This window comes from Notothenia rossii (genome assembly GCF_949606895.1).
Source record: "Notothenia rossii genome assembly, chromosome: 2".
NCBI classification, from domain to species: domain Eukaryota; kingdom Metazoa; phylum Chordata; class Actinopteri; order Perciformes; family Nototheniidae; genus Notothenia; species Notothenia rossii.
In genome coordinates this window covers 24,370,646-24,391,181 of record NC_136904.1, presented here as the reverse complement: position 1 = coordinate 24,391,181, position 20,536 = coordinate 24,370,646, and the positions used below count along the sequence as shown (strand labels likewise).

Sequence of the window (20,536 nt, the reverse complement as noted above, 5' to 3'; positions counted from 1 at the left end):
CACACACAGCCACACAGCCACACACACACACACACACACACACACACACACACACACACACACACACACACACACACACACACACAGAATTGCATATGCACACTTTGCTTCCTTAATACTCTCTTGAATTTTGGACACTCCAGGAGCGTGAGCGATTGCGGCAGGAGAAAAGGGATGAGAAGCGCTTGAACAAAGAGCGTAAACTGGAGCAACGGAGGCTGGAACTGGAGATAGCGAGAGAACTGAAGAAGCCAAATGAAGATATGTGTCTGTCTGATCATAAGGTAGGTAGTTGAGATCATCCGGACAGTGCTTTTGGTGTGAGTGGATAGTCTATACACACTTTGATATACTTACAGTGTCATTCCTTTCCTCTTTTAAGTGCTGTTAAATGCATTGACTTAGGCAGAAAGACTGAAACATTCACACAAATATTATTATCATTATTATTATTATTATTATTATTATTACAATTATTATTATTATTATTATTATTATTATTATTATTATTATTATTATTATTATTATTATTATTATAGTATCTTAAACATTTTCTGAGGGTCAGTACTTACGATATGACCACATGGAAGTGGGCATTTTTATGTGTGGACGTGTGTGCCCCCAAGTGGTAAAAGGAGAGTACTGCATAATGTAGAAAATAAGCAGCCGTGGCTCTAAATTGGAAAGCACCATCTTGATATCAGTTAACAGATGTGGGATGTAATCATAGCTCCTCCCATTTTCCCATAGCTATTAAAATCATATTTTTTTGTAGTCCAAATTCACAACAATCTCAACTTCACCCTCTTTTCTCTGCAGCCTCTCCCTGAGTTCTCCCGGATTCCTGGACTCATCCTGCCAGGACGTGCCGTGTCGGACTGCCTGATGCTGATGCAGTTCCTGCGGGGCTTCGGGAAGGTTTTGGGGCTTGATTTGAATTCCGACGTGCCGACCCTGGGCATGCTACAGGAAGGCTTGCTCAATGTGGGGGACAGCATGGGCCAGGTTCAAGACCTTCTGGTCAAACTGCTCTCTCTGGCGGTCTGTGACCCTGGTTTGCCCCCAGGACAAAGGGTGAGCTGGTTTGAAGTTCATTAAGTCATCTATTGTACTTGTGTCTTATTTTGAACATGTGGAGACATCTTAAGAATTACACCAGAGAATGCAAATGCACTTATTGCTATCTGATAGTTCTACAGCCTAATGATACATTTGGTTGATAAGTATTGTGTTATATGATATGCCAAATGTGTGATAACATTTGTAAATATGTTACATTGCTTATATATAAAAAAACTCAGCATGTTTTGCATGTAGACCGTGTACCCACAACAATACATCTTAAAGGTTATTGCTCCACTCATTCATTCCTTTGCTATTCTACAGTATGACTACTTTTTATATTTTTTCTGTAGCACATTTCAAATACAGATGTATCTGGTTGTATTGGATTGTTGTGGTTTGATTTAATGTTTAAGTATGTTTTCCTGTGTTGTGAATAAATGCATATTGACATGCATGGACATTAATTTAACTTACGGTTATCATATATAGTATTTGTATACAGGGCATTTAAAAGTAACAAAGGGTTTTGCTGCACAGTGGTGAAAGAATAATAAAATACAATAGCATCAAGAAAGTGTTCATGAACTTGACCTCTCTCCTTCTCTTAAGACAAAAACCATGCTGGGGGACCACCTGACCAACGTTGGCATCAACAGGGATAATGTGTCTGAGGTGCTGCAGATGTACATGGGGGCTCATTGTCCCAACACAGAGCTGGCCCCTCTGGCCCTCAGCCTGAAGACCAAGGCCTTCCAGGCCCACAAGCCTTCCCAGAAGGCCTCAATCCTGGGTTTCCTGGGCAACGAGCTGGCCTGCAGCAGAGCCGTCATCAGGTAGGAGTAACAGCTGAAATCTATGGTTATAAAGTGATCTGCAACACTTCCTCCACCCCCAGATATACACCATTTAAAACCCAAAACTGGAATCCAAAAAAATTCCTGTTCACCAACCACTAAGGGAACACATATATGTGTCATGTTCTATGGCCTAACACTCAGGTTATTCATTAGTCTATAATGGTGTGTTTTATTGATGCAGTGCGGAGCAGTAATTTGCACTACAGTCCTTTCATTTGTGAAGAGATTATGCAAGAATTAATGTTATGCCCGAGGGTACCAGCTTTTTAAACTCTTATCTATGTCTGTAGATAGTAACCAGCCTCTCAGAGCTATTATATTTGGCTTAATATGCTGTATTCTTTTTGATGGTACCAAAACCACAAACATACTGTACATACTGTAAGAACAATGCTAACTGTGTTTCTCCTTCCAGTGAGATTGAAAAGAACCTGGACCAGATGGCAAACATGAGGAAGGACAAGATCATTATGGAGGGAAAACTAAAGAAGTACGTTTTCTTTCAGCCAAAAAAACAATGCTTTGATCCCCCTTCACTATCAATCTCAACCTGTGTGTGTTTGTGCAGGTTGAGGACCATTTATGCCAAACGGACTGGGAGGAGGGAGGCCAGTATGGGCGTGGAGGAGAACCAGTCTATTGGCACGCCATCCTCTGCCACCAAACGCAAGAGGAAACTGGCGGGAGACAGTGACGATGAGGATGACGAGGATGATGACAGTGATGACCAGGCAGAGGAGGATGAGGATGAGGAGGAGGAAGAATTGAAGAAGGTGAAAAAAGTGGAGACCTATGATGAGGTAAGAAAAAAAAAGAAAACGTTGATGGATCCAGGGTGTTGCAATATACCGGTATTGATAATAACCATGAGATTTCATCATTTTCAACATCATTATGAGACATTAAAAAGAGACACACAATCAACAAAGTTAAAAATGCAATTTTTTTACTATAAGCATTATTATTTTGGTTTTCAATACATTTTCATTTTCTATACATATCACAATAATATTGTAAATGATTTTGGCCATGAAATTGTGACTGGTAACAGCCGTGGATCTATAGATGAATTACTGTTCTCACTCATTCACTGGATTTATTTCCTCCTGTCAGGATGAAGTTGAGCAAGCCACCAGTCTGGACGAGCTGGAGAAGCAAATAGAGAAATTAGCCAAGGTACGTGTGTCTTTATAATGAACAAGTGCTGTGACTAAGTTAAAAATCATTAACACAAATGAATAAGGCATCAGAAAGTGAATGCATGGTTGATTTACACTGATAATGTGTGATTAAAAACGCAACCCACAGATAGTGAGATTAAAATATACTCTCTTGGGGATCCACCTATGAAGAGATAAACCACCGAAACATGGGGGGTGATTGGTGTTTTTTATTAACCACCATTACTAGACGGTTATACTGGACTTAACTCTATGTTGCCATGGTGACAATATTTCTTTTTTAATTACAATTGAGTGGAATAAATAAGTAGGCAACACCTCCTACACTAATATATCAGATTATGAGGTAATAAAAAAGCTGCAGCATGTACATTCTTTAATACTGTGTGTGTAAACATGTGTTTTGTACATGTACACTGACAGGGCTATTTGCCTTTGATGGCATTAATAAAACACCTCATTAGCATAACAAGTAATACTCAATATATCACTGTGTTGGCATCAGGACGTGAGATAGCATACGCTTGACACGTCCTGACACTGTTTAGATTAAAATAATGCATATAAATCACAGAGTGTGTTTTGTATTATTGCAGCAACATCATCAGACCAGGAGAAAGCTGTTTGAAATATCACATTCTCTTCGCTCCATGATGTACGGCCAGGACCGCTATCGCCGCCGGTACTGGGTACTTCCCCACTGTGGGGGGGTCTTCATTGAAGCTATGGAGAGTGGAGAAGGTAGTTACAGGACAACTCACACTAAGTTTGATTTCTTATTATGTTGAAAGGTTTTCATTTGCTCTTTTGATTGTGAAGCACATTAATGCACAAAACAAAAAACCATGACTATGCACATTGCAGAGAGAAGTGAGAGGAATGAAGAAAACAAGTGAAAACATCTTCTGTTTCTTCAGTGTAAAATATACAGATGATGTTTAACTTTGTCTTAATTTATCTGAGATTGCATCTGTAAACTTGAATGATCTAATACAACTCTTCCAAAAGCAAGCGTAGGACAATGTTACAGAACAATCCGCCCTCAGTTGTGTTTCAGCTACATTAACAGTACGCCCCCTCATTTCCCTGCAGCTCCAGAGGAAATGGAGGAGGAACGACAGAGGAGGAGGAGGAGAGCAGCAGAGGAGGTCAAGGTCAAAGAGGAACCTCAGGAGATGGAATTGCAGAAGGAGAAACCCACAGACCTCGATGGGCAGAGCACTCGGACGCAAGGCTTGGAGTCAGAGAAGGAGGAGCTCTTCTACCAGCAGCCAGGCTGTGTAACCAAACTGTGCACATTCCGGGACGTCAACAAGGACGTTGGCAAGGAAGCTGTGATGGCAGACGAGAAAGAGAGTCCCCATGTGGGGCAAAACGGCTCTCCTGTTGCTACAAGCACAGCAACACCATCCTCCCCCACTCACAATACCTCTGAGCAGACAGTAGCAACACCCCACTCCATGGTGACCACTAATGACACTACCAACATCCCTCCCCCAGCCTCACTATCTGCCCCACGTGAATCCCCAGAAACCACTCCTCCTACCTCGTCCCCCGCTCCACCTCCATACATCTCATTCCAACCCAACGACCAGCTCCTCAGAGTCCTGACGGAGAGGAGCGGACACTGGTTCAGTTTGCTCCCTCGCAACCCCTGTGACCTCACCTCCGTCACCACGCCCCCTCCAGGAGCCCCCCGTGTGTCTCCCCAGGCGTCCTCCACCCCGGCCGGGCCCAGTTCCCCACCTAAGTCCCCCGCCCTGCCTCTCACCCCTTCCGCCGCCAGCCCACAACACCCTGCTGGCCTCCTCAACTACCCGCTGTCTGCCCTGCAGGTGAGGCTGCTACACGAAGACGGACAAAACTGAAACGTTGACTTTAGCTATAAATACAAAATAATAGTTTCAACTTAAAGGTCCCCTATTACACTCTTTTTCATCAATATAATATAGGTCTCAGTTATAAACAAAACATGTCTCTGAAGTGTTTGGCTCGAAATACCAAACAGATCGTGCATTGCAGCATCCCATAAACCCCTCTGTTTCAGCCCTGTTTCAAAAGTGCTGATTCTGGGTCTGTTGCTTGAGATGAGAATAAGGTGCCACTCCCCATGCTAGGAGGAGATCCAGGTGATAAGGTGTGGGGGGGGTGTTACCTTGGTTGGTGATTGGCTAATGGTTACACAAGCCAAAAAACATTATGACATCACAAAGTAGTCAAAATCTGATCAGCTCATTTTCCTTCAGATTTACTTTTTATATAAATGGATCTGGACAAAAAGAGATAATGTATTTATTTTTTTCTCCTGAAACTTTCTGAATGTCTTTAAACAGAGGGGACACATATCTATGTATAAAATACATGAAAAAGTGGATTTTGTATGATAGGTGACCTTTAATACTATTGCTTTCAACTAACCTAATACAATTATATGGAACCTTTTGGCATAACACATTTGCTTAAAGTTAATTTTACATTTGTTCAGTGTAGCTGTGTTCTGTTCAGTTATTTCTGCCATGCACTACCTTCTCCTCCACCTCCCTCACCCTTTTGTTTTTCCTCTTCTCCCCCCAGGTGAAGTCCAGTGCTTCATTGCTAGGAGTTTCTTTCGGAAGCTGGCCCTGTGGCATTATAAGTCCCAGCCTGCCTCTGTGCAGCAGCCCCATTCCCATGCTGGGTCACTCTCTGGAGGGCAACACCACAGCAAGTGTCTCCAGCAAGAGCGAATCACCTTTACCGTGCGTTGAGAAAACCTCATCCATGCCCTCCCCTGCCCTGGAGATGCCCAAATCCCTGGACCACTTCACACCTCGGTCAATTCCAGAGGGTGAGTGACCAAAAAGCATTGATAAGAATAAAGTTGAGGCCATAATCAACCCCCATGTTTTAAGTTAAAAGTAATTCGCCTACCTGAAAAAATGCACTTGCCTGAATAATCCGAGATAATTGGATTCGGGAACGTTCTGCTCTGCTGTACGCAATTTCATTTGGGTATAACATAGCTGAGTGAAGCCCCTTTTAACAGTGATGTATGTTCAGTGTCCTGTGGTTTAACTGCCTGTTTGTGCTCGTTGTTTCAGAGCTGCTGACAGGGTGGTGGCGGGTGTCTGACATCTACCAGCTGAGGGCTTTAGTCGCAGCTCTCCACAGCCGAGGCATGAGGGAGAAGGGCCTCCTGAGGCAAATGCAGAAATACACAGAGATCGTCCCCCAGGCCTGCACCAAACACAGAGACGGTGAGTGCCTAAAACACTTCTAGAAAGCTACTAATCACAGCATGTATTAAGAAAATAGTTTTGTAGCGATAGAGTGCCCTCTGCGATCCCTGAATACACCGCAAACACTGTGTTATTTATGAGCCATCCTTCTACATTGCTTGCGTGTTTACCTGCATCGTTAAGTGTGTTTGTGTGTGAATTCATGGCTGATATCTCTCATGTCGTCCATCTAGTGGCCATGATCGAGCTGCATGAGCTGGAGGAGAGCCAGGTGAGCGTGGAGTCTGTGCGAGGCTGGTGTGTGGAGGAGCAGGCCATGGAGATGGACATCGCCGTGCTGCAGCAGGTGGAGGAGCTGGAGAGGAAGGTCACCTCCGCCAGCCTGCAGGTCAAGGTAAGGCGCTCACACAACCACACACATGTTGTTAGCGTGTAAGAAACATGTTTTAACCTGTGGAGTGGGACCATGTTCTCCCATACGTATAATAGCTTACTTAAGATGTTCTTGTTTTTTGTTGGTTCCCCTTCACTGCCAAGAAACACCCCTTGTAAAGTGCACACCTCTTATTTTCAGTATACAAAGGAAACAACTTGATGAGGTTTAAGAGAAGATTGTGGTTTGGGTTGAAATAGCTATGTGAGTGGCATTGTTATTTATATTCTATCCCATCTCACTAATAGATCCCTCTAAATAATACACACAGAAGTAACAAATAAATAGATTCTGGTAATACTCTGGTGTTTTAGGACTCACTTCCTGGTTCAATATTTCATTGATAACACACAAATTGATCAAATGAAATGACAAAGCTTCACTTTTTGAGGTAAAGATACTCACAGAGTATGGGAACAGCATGTTCAGAGACTAAAAGCCTTCATTCTGATTTTCATCTTCCAGGGCTGGACATTTCTGGAGCCTCAATCTGAGCGGGAGGACCTGGTGTATTATGAGCACAAGCCCCTCACCAAGTCCACGGCAGCGTCAGCGCACACGGGAGACAAGGACTCCAAAGACCATCCAGAGGAGCGGGGGGAGAAGGGCAGGGTGATTCGTCACCCGGACAACCCGTTGGACATAGCAGTGACCCGTCTGGCTGATCTGGAGCGCAACGTCGAGAGAAGGTACCTGAGGAGCCCCTTAGGTACCACCATTCAGATCAGGCTGGATAATGTGGGTACGGTCACTGTCCCTGCTCCCGCCCCATCCACTAGTGCTGACAGGGAAGGGTAGGTCATATCTCCAACCAAAGCTCCCCACTCTCCCATTGAGAACCCTTTCCTCTCTGTGTGCTTTATGTTTCCCATACTACTCAAACAGTGAGGGTCTTTGCTGCTTTCACAGCAGATTTTTTTCGTGGTGGCTTGTTGCATTTCTGTTCCTTTCTTTGGTCTTGTGCAGTTTCCTGAGTGGGGTGGGGGACTCCACTCAGCTTCATTTGCTGTAAAGGCATATTTGACTGGTTTACCCGCTTGTTTTCTTTTCTGCAGTCATCTGCATGGTGTTGTGCTTCAGTACAGTATACTCAGGTGTTCCCTCTTTCTGCATGCACTTCCCCTTCACATAACAAACTCGGTGTGTAACTTCAAAGCGCCCTTCACCCCAAAATCCTCACACCTCTCTCTGCACAGCTGAAGCTCTTTATTATGGTCTGCTGTCTTGTTGGCGGCTGGTTCTACTGATACTGTTTACTGCTTTCAGTTTACATATTCACCTATCTGTGTGAGTATTCTGGTTTCTCATCACTCCTCATTATCTCCTCTTAGTGGTGAGGAGGAGGTGGCCCATGGCATGAAGGTCTGGAGGAAGGCTCTGACTGAAGTGCGCAGCGCTGCACAGCTGGCCATGTGCATCCAGCAGCTGCAGAAGTCCATAGCCTGGGAGAGGTCCATTATGAAAGTGGTGAGCAGCATATTTTCAAACCACACATCTAGAGTGGCTACTATTCTCGTTGCTTTTTTTTAATGGATGCTTTTGTTTTGCTTTGTTAGTACTGCCAGATTTGCAGGAAGGGGGATAACGAGGATCTGCTCCTGCTGTGTGACGGCTGTGACAAAGGCTGCCACACTTACTGTCACAAACCTAAAATCACCACCATCCCAGAGGGAGACTGGTACTGCCCGTCCTGCATATCTAAGGTATCAGAGCCATTCAGAATGTCCTCTTTCTTCACTGGAGTTTAGAGAAAATCCTAGTTATTAAGCATGTAGTTCTTTTGATGCCCGCCTTCCTCTGTTATTAAAATCTTAATACTTTTATCCACACAATTTACAGCAATATCCAATGTTGGTATTTAACAACAATTTCTAGGTCAAAGAATGATATTAGTCTCTATCGATCTTGGGCTGTATATGCTTTGATTTGAAGTATACAATAGAGAAGTTTTTATTGTATACTTCAAATCAAACAATAGATCATTTTAATAAGTTATGTAGATGTGTTCAGGGTCAAACTAAATCATATTGGTGGTGTAAGATCTGACAAGTTAAACTGATACTTTAAGAAAGGGGAGTATACATTTGATAAATTGGTTTAACTCAACACTTTACGAACCGTTCCTTTCCGTTCCTTTACGCAGGCAAGTGGTCCAGTTCCCAAAAACAAAAAAACTCCAAGCAAAGCAGTAACATCCAGCGGGGGAGGAGGTAAGAAAGGTGGAGAGGGGAAGAAGAACGGGAAGCAGGCGGGTAGCGGGGAGGCACCGGAGGAGGATCCGGCCAGTGCCAGCAACACGCCCAAGAAGGGAGCAAAAGACACCAGCAGGAAGAGGAAGACAGAGGAGAGCTCACCTGCTCTGCCAGCAGCCAATCAGGAAAGCCCTGTGTTTGTGAAGAGAGCCAAGACAGCCAGAGACAACAACAGGGACCTGGGTCTGTGCAGGTACTTACTGACAGCCTGTTCACACTTCTGCTTCTTAATACGCCATCTTATAAACACTTTCACAGTCACTGCCATCTACTGTTGGGCTGTAACAAATTGTATTTTATATTTATCCATCAAAAAAAGTATTTTGTGATTCAACCCTAAGAGATACGGTTTTTGAACAAATCAAATTATGCTATTTTTGCCTAGATTAAAAGTTCAAAAGTTCAAAGTTCATTTCAGCACAAAGTAAGATTTGAGCCTAGTTAGTCTGGTTTTCCTAGTTTTGGTTTGTATGAGCTTCAAACTGCCTTTAAATAAATGTTGGTCCACACGTCCAGAAGTCATTAAGAGTTATATGTCTAATTAATTAATATCAAATAAATCTCTGCTTTTAATCTATACCAACCCCTCTGGGAAATATCTGGCTCTTAAGCTGTGAAATGTTTCCCTTAATTAATAAACAATTAACACGATTTCATTTCATTTGATAACAATAAATCGGGCGCCATAAAACCAAATCAATTAGCTGAAAGACTATTAAAGTACGAGCTGAGGGGTACTGCAGAGCTGAATAACAATGTGTTGTTACATAAGCAGCATGTATTGTATAGTTAGTGATATTGATAATAGCAGCTTTGAGGGAAGAAGAAACCTGCAGTGTTTTCTATGTTTAACTTCATGTGTGTTTGTGTGCTCAACAGGGTGCTCCTTGCTGAGTTGGAACGGCATCAGGACGCATGGCCTTTCCTCACACCCGTCAGCCAGAAATCAGTCCCTGGCTATAGGAAGGTCATCAAGAAGCCCATGGACTTCTCCACCATACGTGAGAAGCTTGTGAACAGCCAGTAAGTCAACCTCCATTTGTTATTTTCCTATGAAAAGCTTCACGGTGTTTGCACATCATTTCAAAGTATGGAAAAATATGTTTTAGTTATACCATGTGTGTACACCTCAGTGATGTCTAACTTTTTTCCTTTATTTCAGGTATCAAAACTTGGAGACTTTCATCATCGATGTCAACTTGGTCTACGATAACTGCGAAAAATTCAATGAAGACAATTCCGAAATTGGTCGAGCTGGTCACAACATGAGGAAGTTCTTTGAGAAGCGATGGACTGAGCTTCTGAAACAAACAAACTAAACAGCTGTTCAGATCCCCCCCCCCCCCCCCTCATAAACCCATTAAACTCTTCATTTCGGAGCAGCAGGTTTTACTTTATTTTCTGATGAAGAATGTGGCTTTGCAGGATGGAAGAACAAGTCAGATTCTTAATAAGAAATCATGGTGTACTTAAGAGGGATGACACCTTGAAAAAACTAAATGTCATGTTATGAGGTGTGCTTGATTTTATTACAACAGGGCCCCAAAGAGTCCCAGAGAAACGGGGTGTTGTAGTGCAATACCATTCCCTGTCTCAGAACACTGCACTGAATTAATCCTCAACTGTCACTGATATGTCGGCGCTAGAATACTTTCCACTACTTGTACATAGTCTTTTGTTATTTAATCGTATTATAGTGAATGTATTTAATTTTGTAATAATTATTTATGAATCAAGGTCCACTTCATTTTCTATGAAAAGGAAGAATCAGCTGAACTGCTTCGAATTGAAAAAAGGAATGTGTCTTTGTGTTTTTAATTTTTCTCCCAAATATCAAACAAAGCCAAGAAAAAAAAACCTGTTTACACTGTTCAGTGCTTTGGAGCGACAGAGGACTGCATTCATTTGTTCAGACTGTACAACTGCATTTATTCAAAGGAACAGCAGAGGAACAGTTAGACAAAGGTGATTCATGTGTATATACTGTTTATTAATGTCAATATTATGTCTTGTTTGGAACGATGTGTAAAAATTGTTTAAGAATATTAAGATATTGTTTATGCCTTAGAATGATTGTAGCATTCTATTTTAGTGAACGTGATGAAAACATTATCATAAATATTGTTTGTACAGTATATACATATCCTCTGCAAACACTGTGGTATCCTTAATCTTGGTAGTGCCTACCCTTCCAACAGGGGCATGTAGGGGATGTTATTGTTTTAGTTTTCATTCTTATGACAACGTTATTTTTTATTTGATTTCAATCCAACAAGGCCTCCAGAGTTGGACAGCGATACAGAAATCATTCCTCTCCATAGCAGAAAAAAAGGAAACACAAGCATTCAGTTATGCTTCCATGATGCATTTCCTCGTAATCTGCCACAATACAGAGGACCTACGGCCATTTGTAACCACTGTGTTGAACCTTGCTGTGTGTTGTGGCCTGATGGAGGCAGCTAGATTTTTTTGTACGCAAGTCAAGAGTACTTGAAGTTACTTTATTTAAATATTGTGGAATAAAAGTATCATTCTTTTGTAGGAGCTTTATTTTTCACTAGTGTGTGGCACGGACCTATTAAAAGGATGTTTTTCAACGTACATGACTTCAACTTGTTTTATTCAACTCCATTCTACAGAACTGTTTCTTTTAAGTGTTAGATGTGTGGATAAAGCATTTTTGTTCTCTAAAATTAGAACTAATTTATGCACTCAATAGTATTTTCATAGCATTTTCATTTTGTAGTTCAAGATAGCGCTTACTAACATCTTTATTATTTATTTTAATAGAATAATTTAATTTATGGCAAAGCATCATAATTTAAAAAAACATAAAGCATATGTGTTGTCTGTAGCATTCTGTCTGCCTTTACCTGAGAAGTAAATATAAACTAAATAAAGCTTTAAAAAGCTGTGTGAATAAAAAGTGCAAATGTTCCGTTAAAGTGAGAGTAAAATGATTTAAAGAAAAAGTGTTGAGTAAATGTCCTTTACACCTCCCTGCTTTCCCAAGTCACATGTGTAGACTATCACATGACTGGAGGTTCCAAATACAAAAGTATGCAGTGGACAAAATAGGACACGTCTGATAATAATAATAATAATATGTTACACCCATAGTGTAATGTCCCCTCTTATCTCATCTTGATCTATTCGTAATATGATTGGCAAAGTAATCAGTAGTTATAGCTGTCAGATAAATAAAGTGGAGTAAAAGGTACAATCTGAATTGTAGTATAAGTATAAGGAAGCAGAACATGGAATCACTCAAATAAATTACAAATCAGAATTGTGTTATTGCAGTACTTGAGTTACGCCACAACAATTCTGAAGTAAATCGTGTACTTTTACTCAACTACGTTTATTTAATACCTTTAGTTACTTTGTAGATTTGTATTTATGATGTTAAATATAATCAACAACACATTCCACACCACTTCCCCCCCTTATTGAGTCCTGATTTCAGAGCTCATCAACATGAGACAGTGGGTGACGTAACCAGCTTGACGTAATGGTCAGCTGTTCAATGCGGAAGTAAACATCATTCAACTGAACGGACAACACGGAGGGAGCTTCACGGCTGAAGGTAGACGTAGCTAACAGTACCATAACATTTTATGTTATTTACGGCCTGAGTTTGCTTGTTGGACTGTTACTTGTCATAGTTTGAAAGTGTCGCTTGTGAATAATGGCCTATGTTTTTAAAACATTAGGTATAAAGCTAGCATAAAGCTTTAGCTACAGTCTCCGCAGACTCAGCACCTGAGGCTTCACTGCTGTCTTTCTGATGGTGTTTCTCTTCTTAGCACATCTTTACAAATCTATAAAAACGGTATTCAGCTTGTTTATTGTCTGCAATTAAACTTAAATGAGCCAATTAAAATAAGCAAGTGCTGTTCATATGTGACATTTATACAGGTACTTTACTAGAGTGTTTCCATTTGCTATTTTATATTTCTACTCCACTACACTTCAGAGGATATTAAACTCCACTACATTTATCTTACTAGTTGCTTTTAATCATACGAAATATAATCATCAAATAAAATACAATCTATTATAGAGCAACCTGCAACATTGAAGGGATAATACTTTACTGAAGTCAATGCATGCCTTTAGTTGCTTTAGTTACACAGTGTGTCTGCTCTGTAAATATCTTCATTTTTCCACCCACTTCTAACTTGCTCTTGTATTATTTTACTATCAGCATCAGATAACTAATCTCACTTATGTGGAGGGCACAGCTCTGCACTTATCTGAAATATTGAGTTATTAGTCCTATGCTTTCACAGGGACGTGGTCTGCCATGAAACACTCAACACACATTAGCAGAGCTTTTAGAAATGGAAATGTTCAAATGTTGAGACTCACAGCTCACAATTCCTGAAAGCCCAAGGGGATGTCTTGTTTTGTCTGACCAACAGTCCAAACCCAAAAATATGTATTTACCAATGATATGTAATATTAAGATTATACGGAAGAGGATTAGGGCCACATGAAAAAGTGAGGTAGTAGTGGGGATGTGAATTCGATTTTTTTCATGTGGCTCTAATCCTCTTCCGTAAGATTACAGTGTTTCCTTATTATACAATGTGTCTTTCCTTCTCTCTTTGTGTACTTCAGGACCGGCTCTCCAAATGACGTCACTGATTTGCACTTTACAAGACCACCGAGACGATGTCAACTGGTGTGCCTTCTCTGGGAAACTGTTCGCCACGTGTTCTGGGGACAAAACTCTCCGGATATACAACACGCATGACTTCTCCGAGCTTCCCTTCTCCCCGCTGACGGGACATGGGTACACCGTGCACTGCTGCTGCTTCACTAGCTGTGGACAGTTCCTCGCCTCATGTTCCACTGATGCCACCACGTTGGTCTGGTCCATGAGCACGGGAGAGATCGAGGCCGTGCTGGAGCATCCCGGCCGTAGTCCTGTGAGGATCTGCGCTCTCTCTCCTGACTCTGCTCACCTGGTGTCCGGTGCATCGGACGGCTCTTTGGCTCTGTGGGACTTCCCCTCCAAACAGCTGCTAAGGTTCATTTACAATCATAGCTTTTTAGTAAAGATGTTAAACTAAGTCAATAAAAACAATTATTTAAAAAGGTTAAGTGGGTTTTTTCCTCCAGATTCTTCTAGGTCACGTTGTGTGACATTTAACCCAGCGGAAAGCTTAGTGCTGTTTGCAGTTGAATGACATGTGTGCTTTCCAAACAGCATGCCGTTCCATACGTGATTGTACTTGAACAATGGCGTTAAAAGATGTCCCGGCTGATGCACATGTTGGTTGTGTTCTGCAGGAGCGGAGCAGTGAGTGACACGACGATGGTGGCCTGCTGCTTCAGCCCCTGCAGTCAGCTGTTCATGACGGGCTCCACCTACGGGGACCTGCGTCTGTGGGACCTGGACATGAACCAGCTCCACGCAGAGAAAAACGCCCACGACCTGGGGGTCACCTGCTGCACCTTCGCTCCCAGCATCCTCAGTGGTGAGGATTCATAACAATTACACAGGAATTTAGTTTTGGTCAATACTCATTTTTTGCATAAGATTAACCCAGCAAGAATTCCTCCTATCTGATTATTGAAGAAACTAATACAGGATACATTAAAGGACATATTAAAAAAAACATTACCATTTCATTTTGAATTCAAATTGAACTTTACCAGAAACTAAATGAATATGAATAACTACAAAAAATTAAAAATATAATTGTTATTAAGAATAATAAGGGTAATCTGTACATACAGTTAATTAAGCATATCTGTTAACATATATTCTAACCTCACTATATCTCTCATGAGGCAGTCTTATTTCACTGTAGGGAAGAATCAAATCAACCGACTGATAGTTGCTATTGAAAAATTGAGTCTGTGATTTTTGAATATTTGTTTTTATTGTCTGTTTTTGTCTTTCCAGGTGGTCAGTCTGTACAGTTTTGTGTGGCTTCCTGTGGGCAGGACAGTCACCTGAAGATCTGGGCTGTTAACAAGTCCGGCTATGGAGGTAGAGTGACACATCCTCACATACCTTTACATATCTTTGCACACCAGGAGGATCTCTTTAGCTCACATGATCGTTTCTGTCATAATTACAACGTCCAATCGTTATCAGCTCAGAGAGTTGACCTTGGTTTTCCATGAACAATGTTCCTGTGTTGCGAACGAGGTATATAGTTAACAAGTGCCGCCATAAAGGCAGGATGTCACTGTTACCTTGTCAGACAGAAGAGTGTGAGGCTAAATATAGATGTGTGCAGTTCAACAACATCCCCTCAGATTAGAGCTCTCAAAGGAAATAACAATTTTTCGTGTAACGGCTTTGTAATACACCAGCATCAGTATTTCAAGACATATTATTATTTCGATAGCTGCCAGTACAAGCTTCTTTCAGAGGTTTCTGATGCTATTAAGTGCTTTTATATGACCAGAAATTAAGCATATAACATTTTCTAAATGTTCTGCACTCCTATTGTATTTTATTTTTATATCTGACCAATGTTTCCTTTTTCAACTGTATAATTTTGTGTGTGTTGGGAGGGGTCTGTTTATCAAGCTAACAATTATTGTGACCAATAGCAGAACACAGTTTTCGTATAAAACGTTCCTACCTCTATGGCTTATTACATAGCTTAATTGAATACTCGATTCTGATTGGTAAATTCGGACATTTCAGAAGTGACAGCAGTATAGACCACTGTTAAGCACTATAATGACCGTTGCTAAGGAGGATCAAGAGAGAGAAAGCACTGGAAGTCAGATAAATCAACAGAAGGAGACAGGAAGTAAACACAAAGGGAACACGGGCCGTTTCTCAATGTCGAGGAGGCTTGCTTGGTAGCACATGTATGCTGGGCATTTAAACAATGATTCGGCGCCACTTGATGACGTAGTATGCTTGAAATAGTGGCTCTGGAGCAGCTTTACTCGACATTGAGAAACGGCCAGGGTATAAACTTTGAGCAGACTTGGACAGTCACAGAAAACAACAATTATTTTTCCAATAATGACTGCCTCGCTGCACATGATCCCTTACCTACTGGTGAGCTTGGTGTCAGTTGGGTGGGGGTTATCTGACCCAGTTGTGTGTAACTACAGTTCCCCCCCCCTCTCTCTCTTGCAGGCTATAAGATGCAGCTCCTGCACACGTTGACGGGCCAATCAGCTCCAGTCCTCTGCTGTGCGTTCTCCTCAGATGGACAGCTGCTGGTGTCTGGGTATGATCTTTAAGATTGTTCTAGAAGCGTTTTGGTGACTTCATATGTTTGCACACATTAATGATTTGCCATTTCTCAAATCTTATGCTTTTTGTTTTGATATGTTCTGTCTTCAGAGGTGGGAAGTAACTAAGCACATTTACTCAGTACTGTACTTAAGTACAATTTTGAGGTAGCCTACTTGTATTTTCTTGAGTATTTCCATTTTATGTTATGTTTGTATTTCTAATCCACTGCAATCCAGAGGTTAATAGTGTACTTTTTCTCCACTACATTTGTGAAGTACCTTAAGTTACTTTACAGATATCAATTAATAATTAATAGATGATACACAATATAATCAACATTTAAATATGACTTTAGTTACACCTGGATTAAATTCACATGATACCCAGCAGTAAATTATGTAATTAAAATGAGTTCCACCATGGCATGAGTTTACCAGCTTGATAAACACATTAATACATCAATAATTATAATCAAAACATATAATATATATTATTCTGAAATGGGCCAATCTGCAGAATGTGCACTTTAACTTGAGTAAGCTTTTGATTGCAGGACTTTTACTTGTAACAGAGTATTCCTACACCCTGGTACTTTTACTTAAGTATAAGATCTGAGTACTTCTCCCACCCCTGTTTTCTTTGCCAGAGCAGACATTATCACAAAATAATAACACAACTGTGGGAAAAATCTTGACAGAATATTCTCTCTGATGAGATAGAAAGTATCAAATACATTTTCTGCCAATGGAGGCTGGGAATTTGAGATAAAGCCTAAAAATGTTTGGTAACTTTGAGAAACTGTCAGCAGAAGTGTAAATGATACACTAATTGTATTTGATGGGTCTTAAACAGACACATGTACATATTTCTAACTGTTGTAATAGTAAACCATACGCTAAATGTATATTTCACTTCAATCTCTTGATCTTGTGTGGATCACTGTCCATGTCTTGATGCATTTGGGATCAAGGGAGTGATGTAAAATATTGATTTTGTGCCTGGACCTTTAAGTAGGCCAACGGCATCCGCTTTAAGAGTGCAGTATCCAGAGGGAACACTAGGGGGCGACGTGGTTTGCTTTATTCCTCATGGAGTGAATGTGGATCTGAACATGCAGTACCAAAGGTTTATCATATTCTTTGAAATACTGCTCACATAGTTACACTTTTATCTCTTTTCTTTCAGCTCTGTGGACAAAACTGTTGCAATCTATGATGCTGTAAGTAACTCTCCTTTTAGATCGATTTATTTCATAGTCCAACTTTTGCTTGCTCCATTTATAACAAACTGTTTTATTTCTTTTTTGCGTAACACTTACTTTATCTGATTGCAGAAAAATGCAATTTTGCTGTACACACTGAACCAGCACGAGAGGTAAATACTTACTTACATGAATGTGGTTCAATTATGTTGTGGATTTTCTTAATTATAGAATATAAAAATGTATTTTACACGTCTGAGTGTACTAACCTACTCTTGTGTTTACATACAAACACAATCTCTGGAGAAGAACATCCACAGCAAGATGCCTTGCAAGGCATTCCTGGAATGAGTTAGTTTTTTAAATAACTGGACGAGTATAATAACCTGTAAGATAACCAAATTGTTCAGTTTTATGAACATAAGCGGCACATTTTACTTTTCTACCTCTCATTTACAACTAGATCTCACCTTTAGAGAAGGAACAGACAACACTAATAGATATTGACCCAGTGTGATCACAAAACATGCATTTAGCATTTGTATCAAAAGGTAAGCCTGCTGTCCCTGTGTCTCTCACTACCCTCACACATGCACATACCGTACATATAAGCCACGGCTGAATGATCACACTTACAAGCTATTTAAGTCCAGTGAGCCACCTGTGATTGAAAGGCAGAACGCTCTCTTCCTTTCAGTGGGGCAAATGAAAGTCATTTTGGAAAAAATCACTAACTGAAGTGGAAGTAGGCAAGTTGAGAGAAAGTGGATGAATGGGCACATCATATCATTTGACAAAATGCATTCAAGAAACTCCTTTCACTTTAGTGGTAATAAAACATTGCTAAAGTATGCCTTTCTCTAAATTCTTAAATCGCATTGATTGAAGTAAACCAGCTTTTTGTGAATGAACACTTCTGAGCAATCCCGCTAAGGTTTCAGAGAGATTGTCTTCATTAACGTTGCTTTGACTTTCTTGAATCTGCTGGAAACGTCTTTTAAATTTTATTCAGATCTTTTAGTTTTACGTTTAATTTGACGGGGAGCCTTTGGTATGCCATCACTGAATTGGGACTCTAATGGCGGGCATCTGAATAGAACTGCTTCAGTGTCTAATGTTCACAGAATCACTTTTCAAAGTTTCTTTTTGCAACTTTCATTTAAAGGTTTCATGTGTTTTCTGTTTCTGCAAGTTTCCCATTACTGGTCTTTAATTGAAATCTAAGGAATAAGATATTTGATATTCCATATTTGATAGACGGCCTTTACTATAATAGAGGAAGTTACACCTTATTGCTCAGACCATCCTAAAGGTGATGACTGTCCTCTGCTGCAGGCTGGTGACGGCATGCTGCTTCTCCCCGACCTCACCGCTCATTGCTACAGGGTCTATGGATAAGACTGTAAACATCTGGAGGCTGGAGGACGGGTGCAGTGACCGAGGTGGGAAGAACACACACACACACACACACACACACACACACACACACACACACACACACACACACACACACACACACACACACACACACACACACACACACACACACACACACACACACACACACACACACACACACACACACACACACACACACACACACACACACACAGAGTCTTTAACTTATTCTTGTGTCTGTCTCCTCTCCTGCACATCGTGACCATTGGAAAGGCGGGAAGTCGTTGCCCGGTACGTTTTATTTTAAATATTTATTATCCTTTACACGTGACACTTGTAAGAAAAAGAGAGCTGCTTTTACCATGCAACATTACAGACTAGTTCAGTCTTTAGCAGAGTTTCTAGCTTTGGAGAAGTCACGAGGGTAAATTGGTTTCATTTGTGTGGTGAAGGACACAGTTGTTGTTGCGCTCTCTTTTTCCTAATGACTATTCAGTCTCAAGTTTGCTGAATGATTACATTTCATTGCTCACGTTGACAGTTACTTACTCCTTTCTTTTTGTGTTTCAGAGCTGTCTGCTTTGCCATCAAGTGAAGGTAAGAAGGAAGAAAATATGTCTTTTATATTTCGTCACACTTGGGTGCCTGAATCTGTAAAAGTCACTAAATGAGGCAACACTTGTGTATTATGTGCGCAAAAACTAAAATAACTTGCTCATAATATGGAATAGTCATGTGTTTGCTGGTAGGAGCGATTCTGTGTGCAATGTACAACCTACTTTTCACATTTTTGTTTCATCTCGTGTCAATGACGAAGTCGATGAAACCTCCAGACAATTGTTTTTATCTTCACACAAGACCCAGTCAGCAGGATTCCAGGATAGTGTTGCACGGAGAATGTTGGCCACTTTACAAAGCATGCTACAGCCCACTAGGACTGAGCGTCTGCCTTTGACTCACTTCTCAGGGAGAACCTCAGCGGCCGATCCAGGCTGCTGGTCAGCGATTGGTCGGAGGGGGATGTGTCAGCGTGGCTGGTGGAGGAAGGCCTCGAGGGATTGGTGGACAGATTCAGGGCCAACAACATTGATGGGACAGAGCTGCTCAGTCTCACAAGGAAGCGCTGGCGTCAGAGCTTCACATAGGTGAGGGGGGGGGTTGGGGGGATCCTCACACACAGCTGGAGCGATACTGCCTCAGCGCCTGTACTGTCACAGTCCTAAAGCTCGCTTATGTCCAAATGTAAGAATATAAACCTAGTCTTAAAGGTATTACACGCCTGCTCTTCTGTGAGCATGAACATGGACGTGTGTGGATTAGGATTTTTGTACCTTTATACACGGATTAAAGTCAGCTCATTCAATTAAAGTAAGGGTGGAGGACTGAGTGAACGTTGATGGGGTTTTAGTCAGCAACATTACATCATATTAGGCTGCCCAGCAAAAGTATTCAGCTCTGGTGCTTCAGCAGTCCTGACTTTAATCTGGAGCACTTCTTCAGTTACATAACCCAAAACTGTGTTTTCCATAAAGTGGGTTTAAACCTAGTGTCATTAGGCCTTCTTGGGTATTTTCAAGTGTGTCTGATATGAAGGAATCTGTGTGACTTTTAAAAGCTATTTTAATAGCTTCTTTTCCCCTGCAAGATTTGCAACCACAAGTTGAAGTTTTATGTTGTTGTCAGTCTGCCAGTTAGGCCGGTACTCGTCA

The 20,536-nt window shown here is 41.2% G+C and overlaps 2 protein-coding genes across 14 annotated transcripts in view; both read left to right on the top strand.

The window, feature by feature from the left end:
• Positions 1 to 11,607, top strand: part of baz2ba (bromodomain adjacent to zinc finger domain, 2Ba) — a 65,720-nt gene extending 54,113 nt beyond the window's left edge. For 9 of the 13 annotated variants that reach the window (XM_079667125.1, XM_079667136.1, XM_079667134.1 and 6 more), the window contains 17 exons: positions 144 to 284; positions 820 to 1,074; positions 1,675 to 1,898; positions 2,338 to 2,412; positions 2,491 to 2,722; positions 3,036 to 3,098; positions 3,700 to 3,844; positions 4,196 to 4,938; positions 5,678 to 5,930; positions 6,184 to 6,339; positions 6,555 to 6,715; positions 7,220 to 7,548; positions 8,086 to 8,221; positions 8,311 to 8,457; positions 8,898 to 9,199; positions 9,886 to 10,029; positions 10,169 to 11,607. In XM_079667125.1, coding sequence (XP_079523251.1) covers positions 144 to 284; positions 820 to 1,074; positions 1,675 to 1,898; positions 2,338 to 2,412; positions 2,491 to 2,722; positions 3,036 to 3,098; positions 3,700 to 3,844; positions 4,196 to 4,938; positions 5,678 to 5,930; positions 6,184 to 6,339; positions 6,555 to 6,715; positions 7,220 to 7,548; positions 8,086 to 8,221; positions 8,311 to 8,457; positions 8,898 to 9,199; positions 9,886 to 10,029; positions 10,169 to 10,325 — 3,663 coding nt within the window. In that variant the 3' untranslated portion in view covers positions 10,326 to 11,607. The remainder of the gene's footprint in view (positions 1 to 143; positions 285 to 819; positions 1,075 to 1,674; positions 1,899 to 2,337; positions 2,413 to 2,490; positions 2,723 to 3,035; positions 3,099 to 3,699; positions 3,845 to 4,195; positions 4,939 to 5,677; positions 5,931 to 6,183; positions 6,340 to 6,554; positions 6,716 to 7,219; positions 7,549 to 8,085; positions 8,222 to 8,310; positions 8,458 to 8,897; positions 9,200 to 9,885; positions 10,030 to 10,168) is intronic. The other 4 variants (XM_079667135.1, XM_079667128.1, XM_079667127.1 and 1 more) reach the window with 1 other exon arrangement.
• An 886-nt stretch (positions 11,608 to 12,493) lies between these two features.
• Positions 12,494 to 19,976, top strand: LOC307029564 (WD repeat, SAM and U-box domain-containing protein 1-like; the record flags this gene model as incomplete). The annotated part of the gene is made up of 11 exons (XM_079665646.1): positions 12,494 to 12,592; positions 13,630 to 14,041; positions 14,305 to 14,492; positions 14,924 to 15,010; positions 16,127 to 16,220; positions 17,414 to 17,447; positions 17,562 to 17,602; positions 18,765 to 18,871; positions 19,101 to 19,118; positions 19,398 to 19,424; positions 19,795 to 19,976. Exons 2-11 carry the CDS (start codon positions 13,644 to 13,646, stop codon positions 19,974 to 19,976), a joined length of 1,176 nt encoding a protein of 391 aa, XP_079521772.1. The 5' UTR covers positions 12,494 to 12,592; positions 13,630 to 13,643.
• Between the last annotated feature and the right edge of the window lie 560 nt (positions 19,977 to 20,536).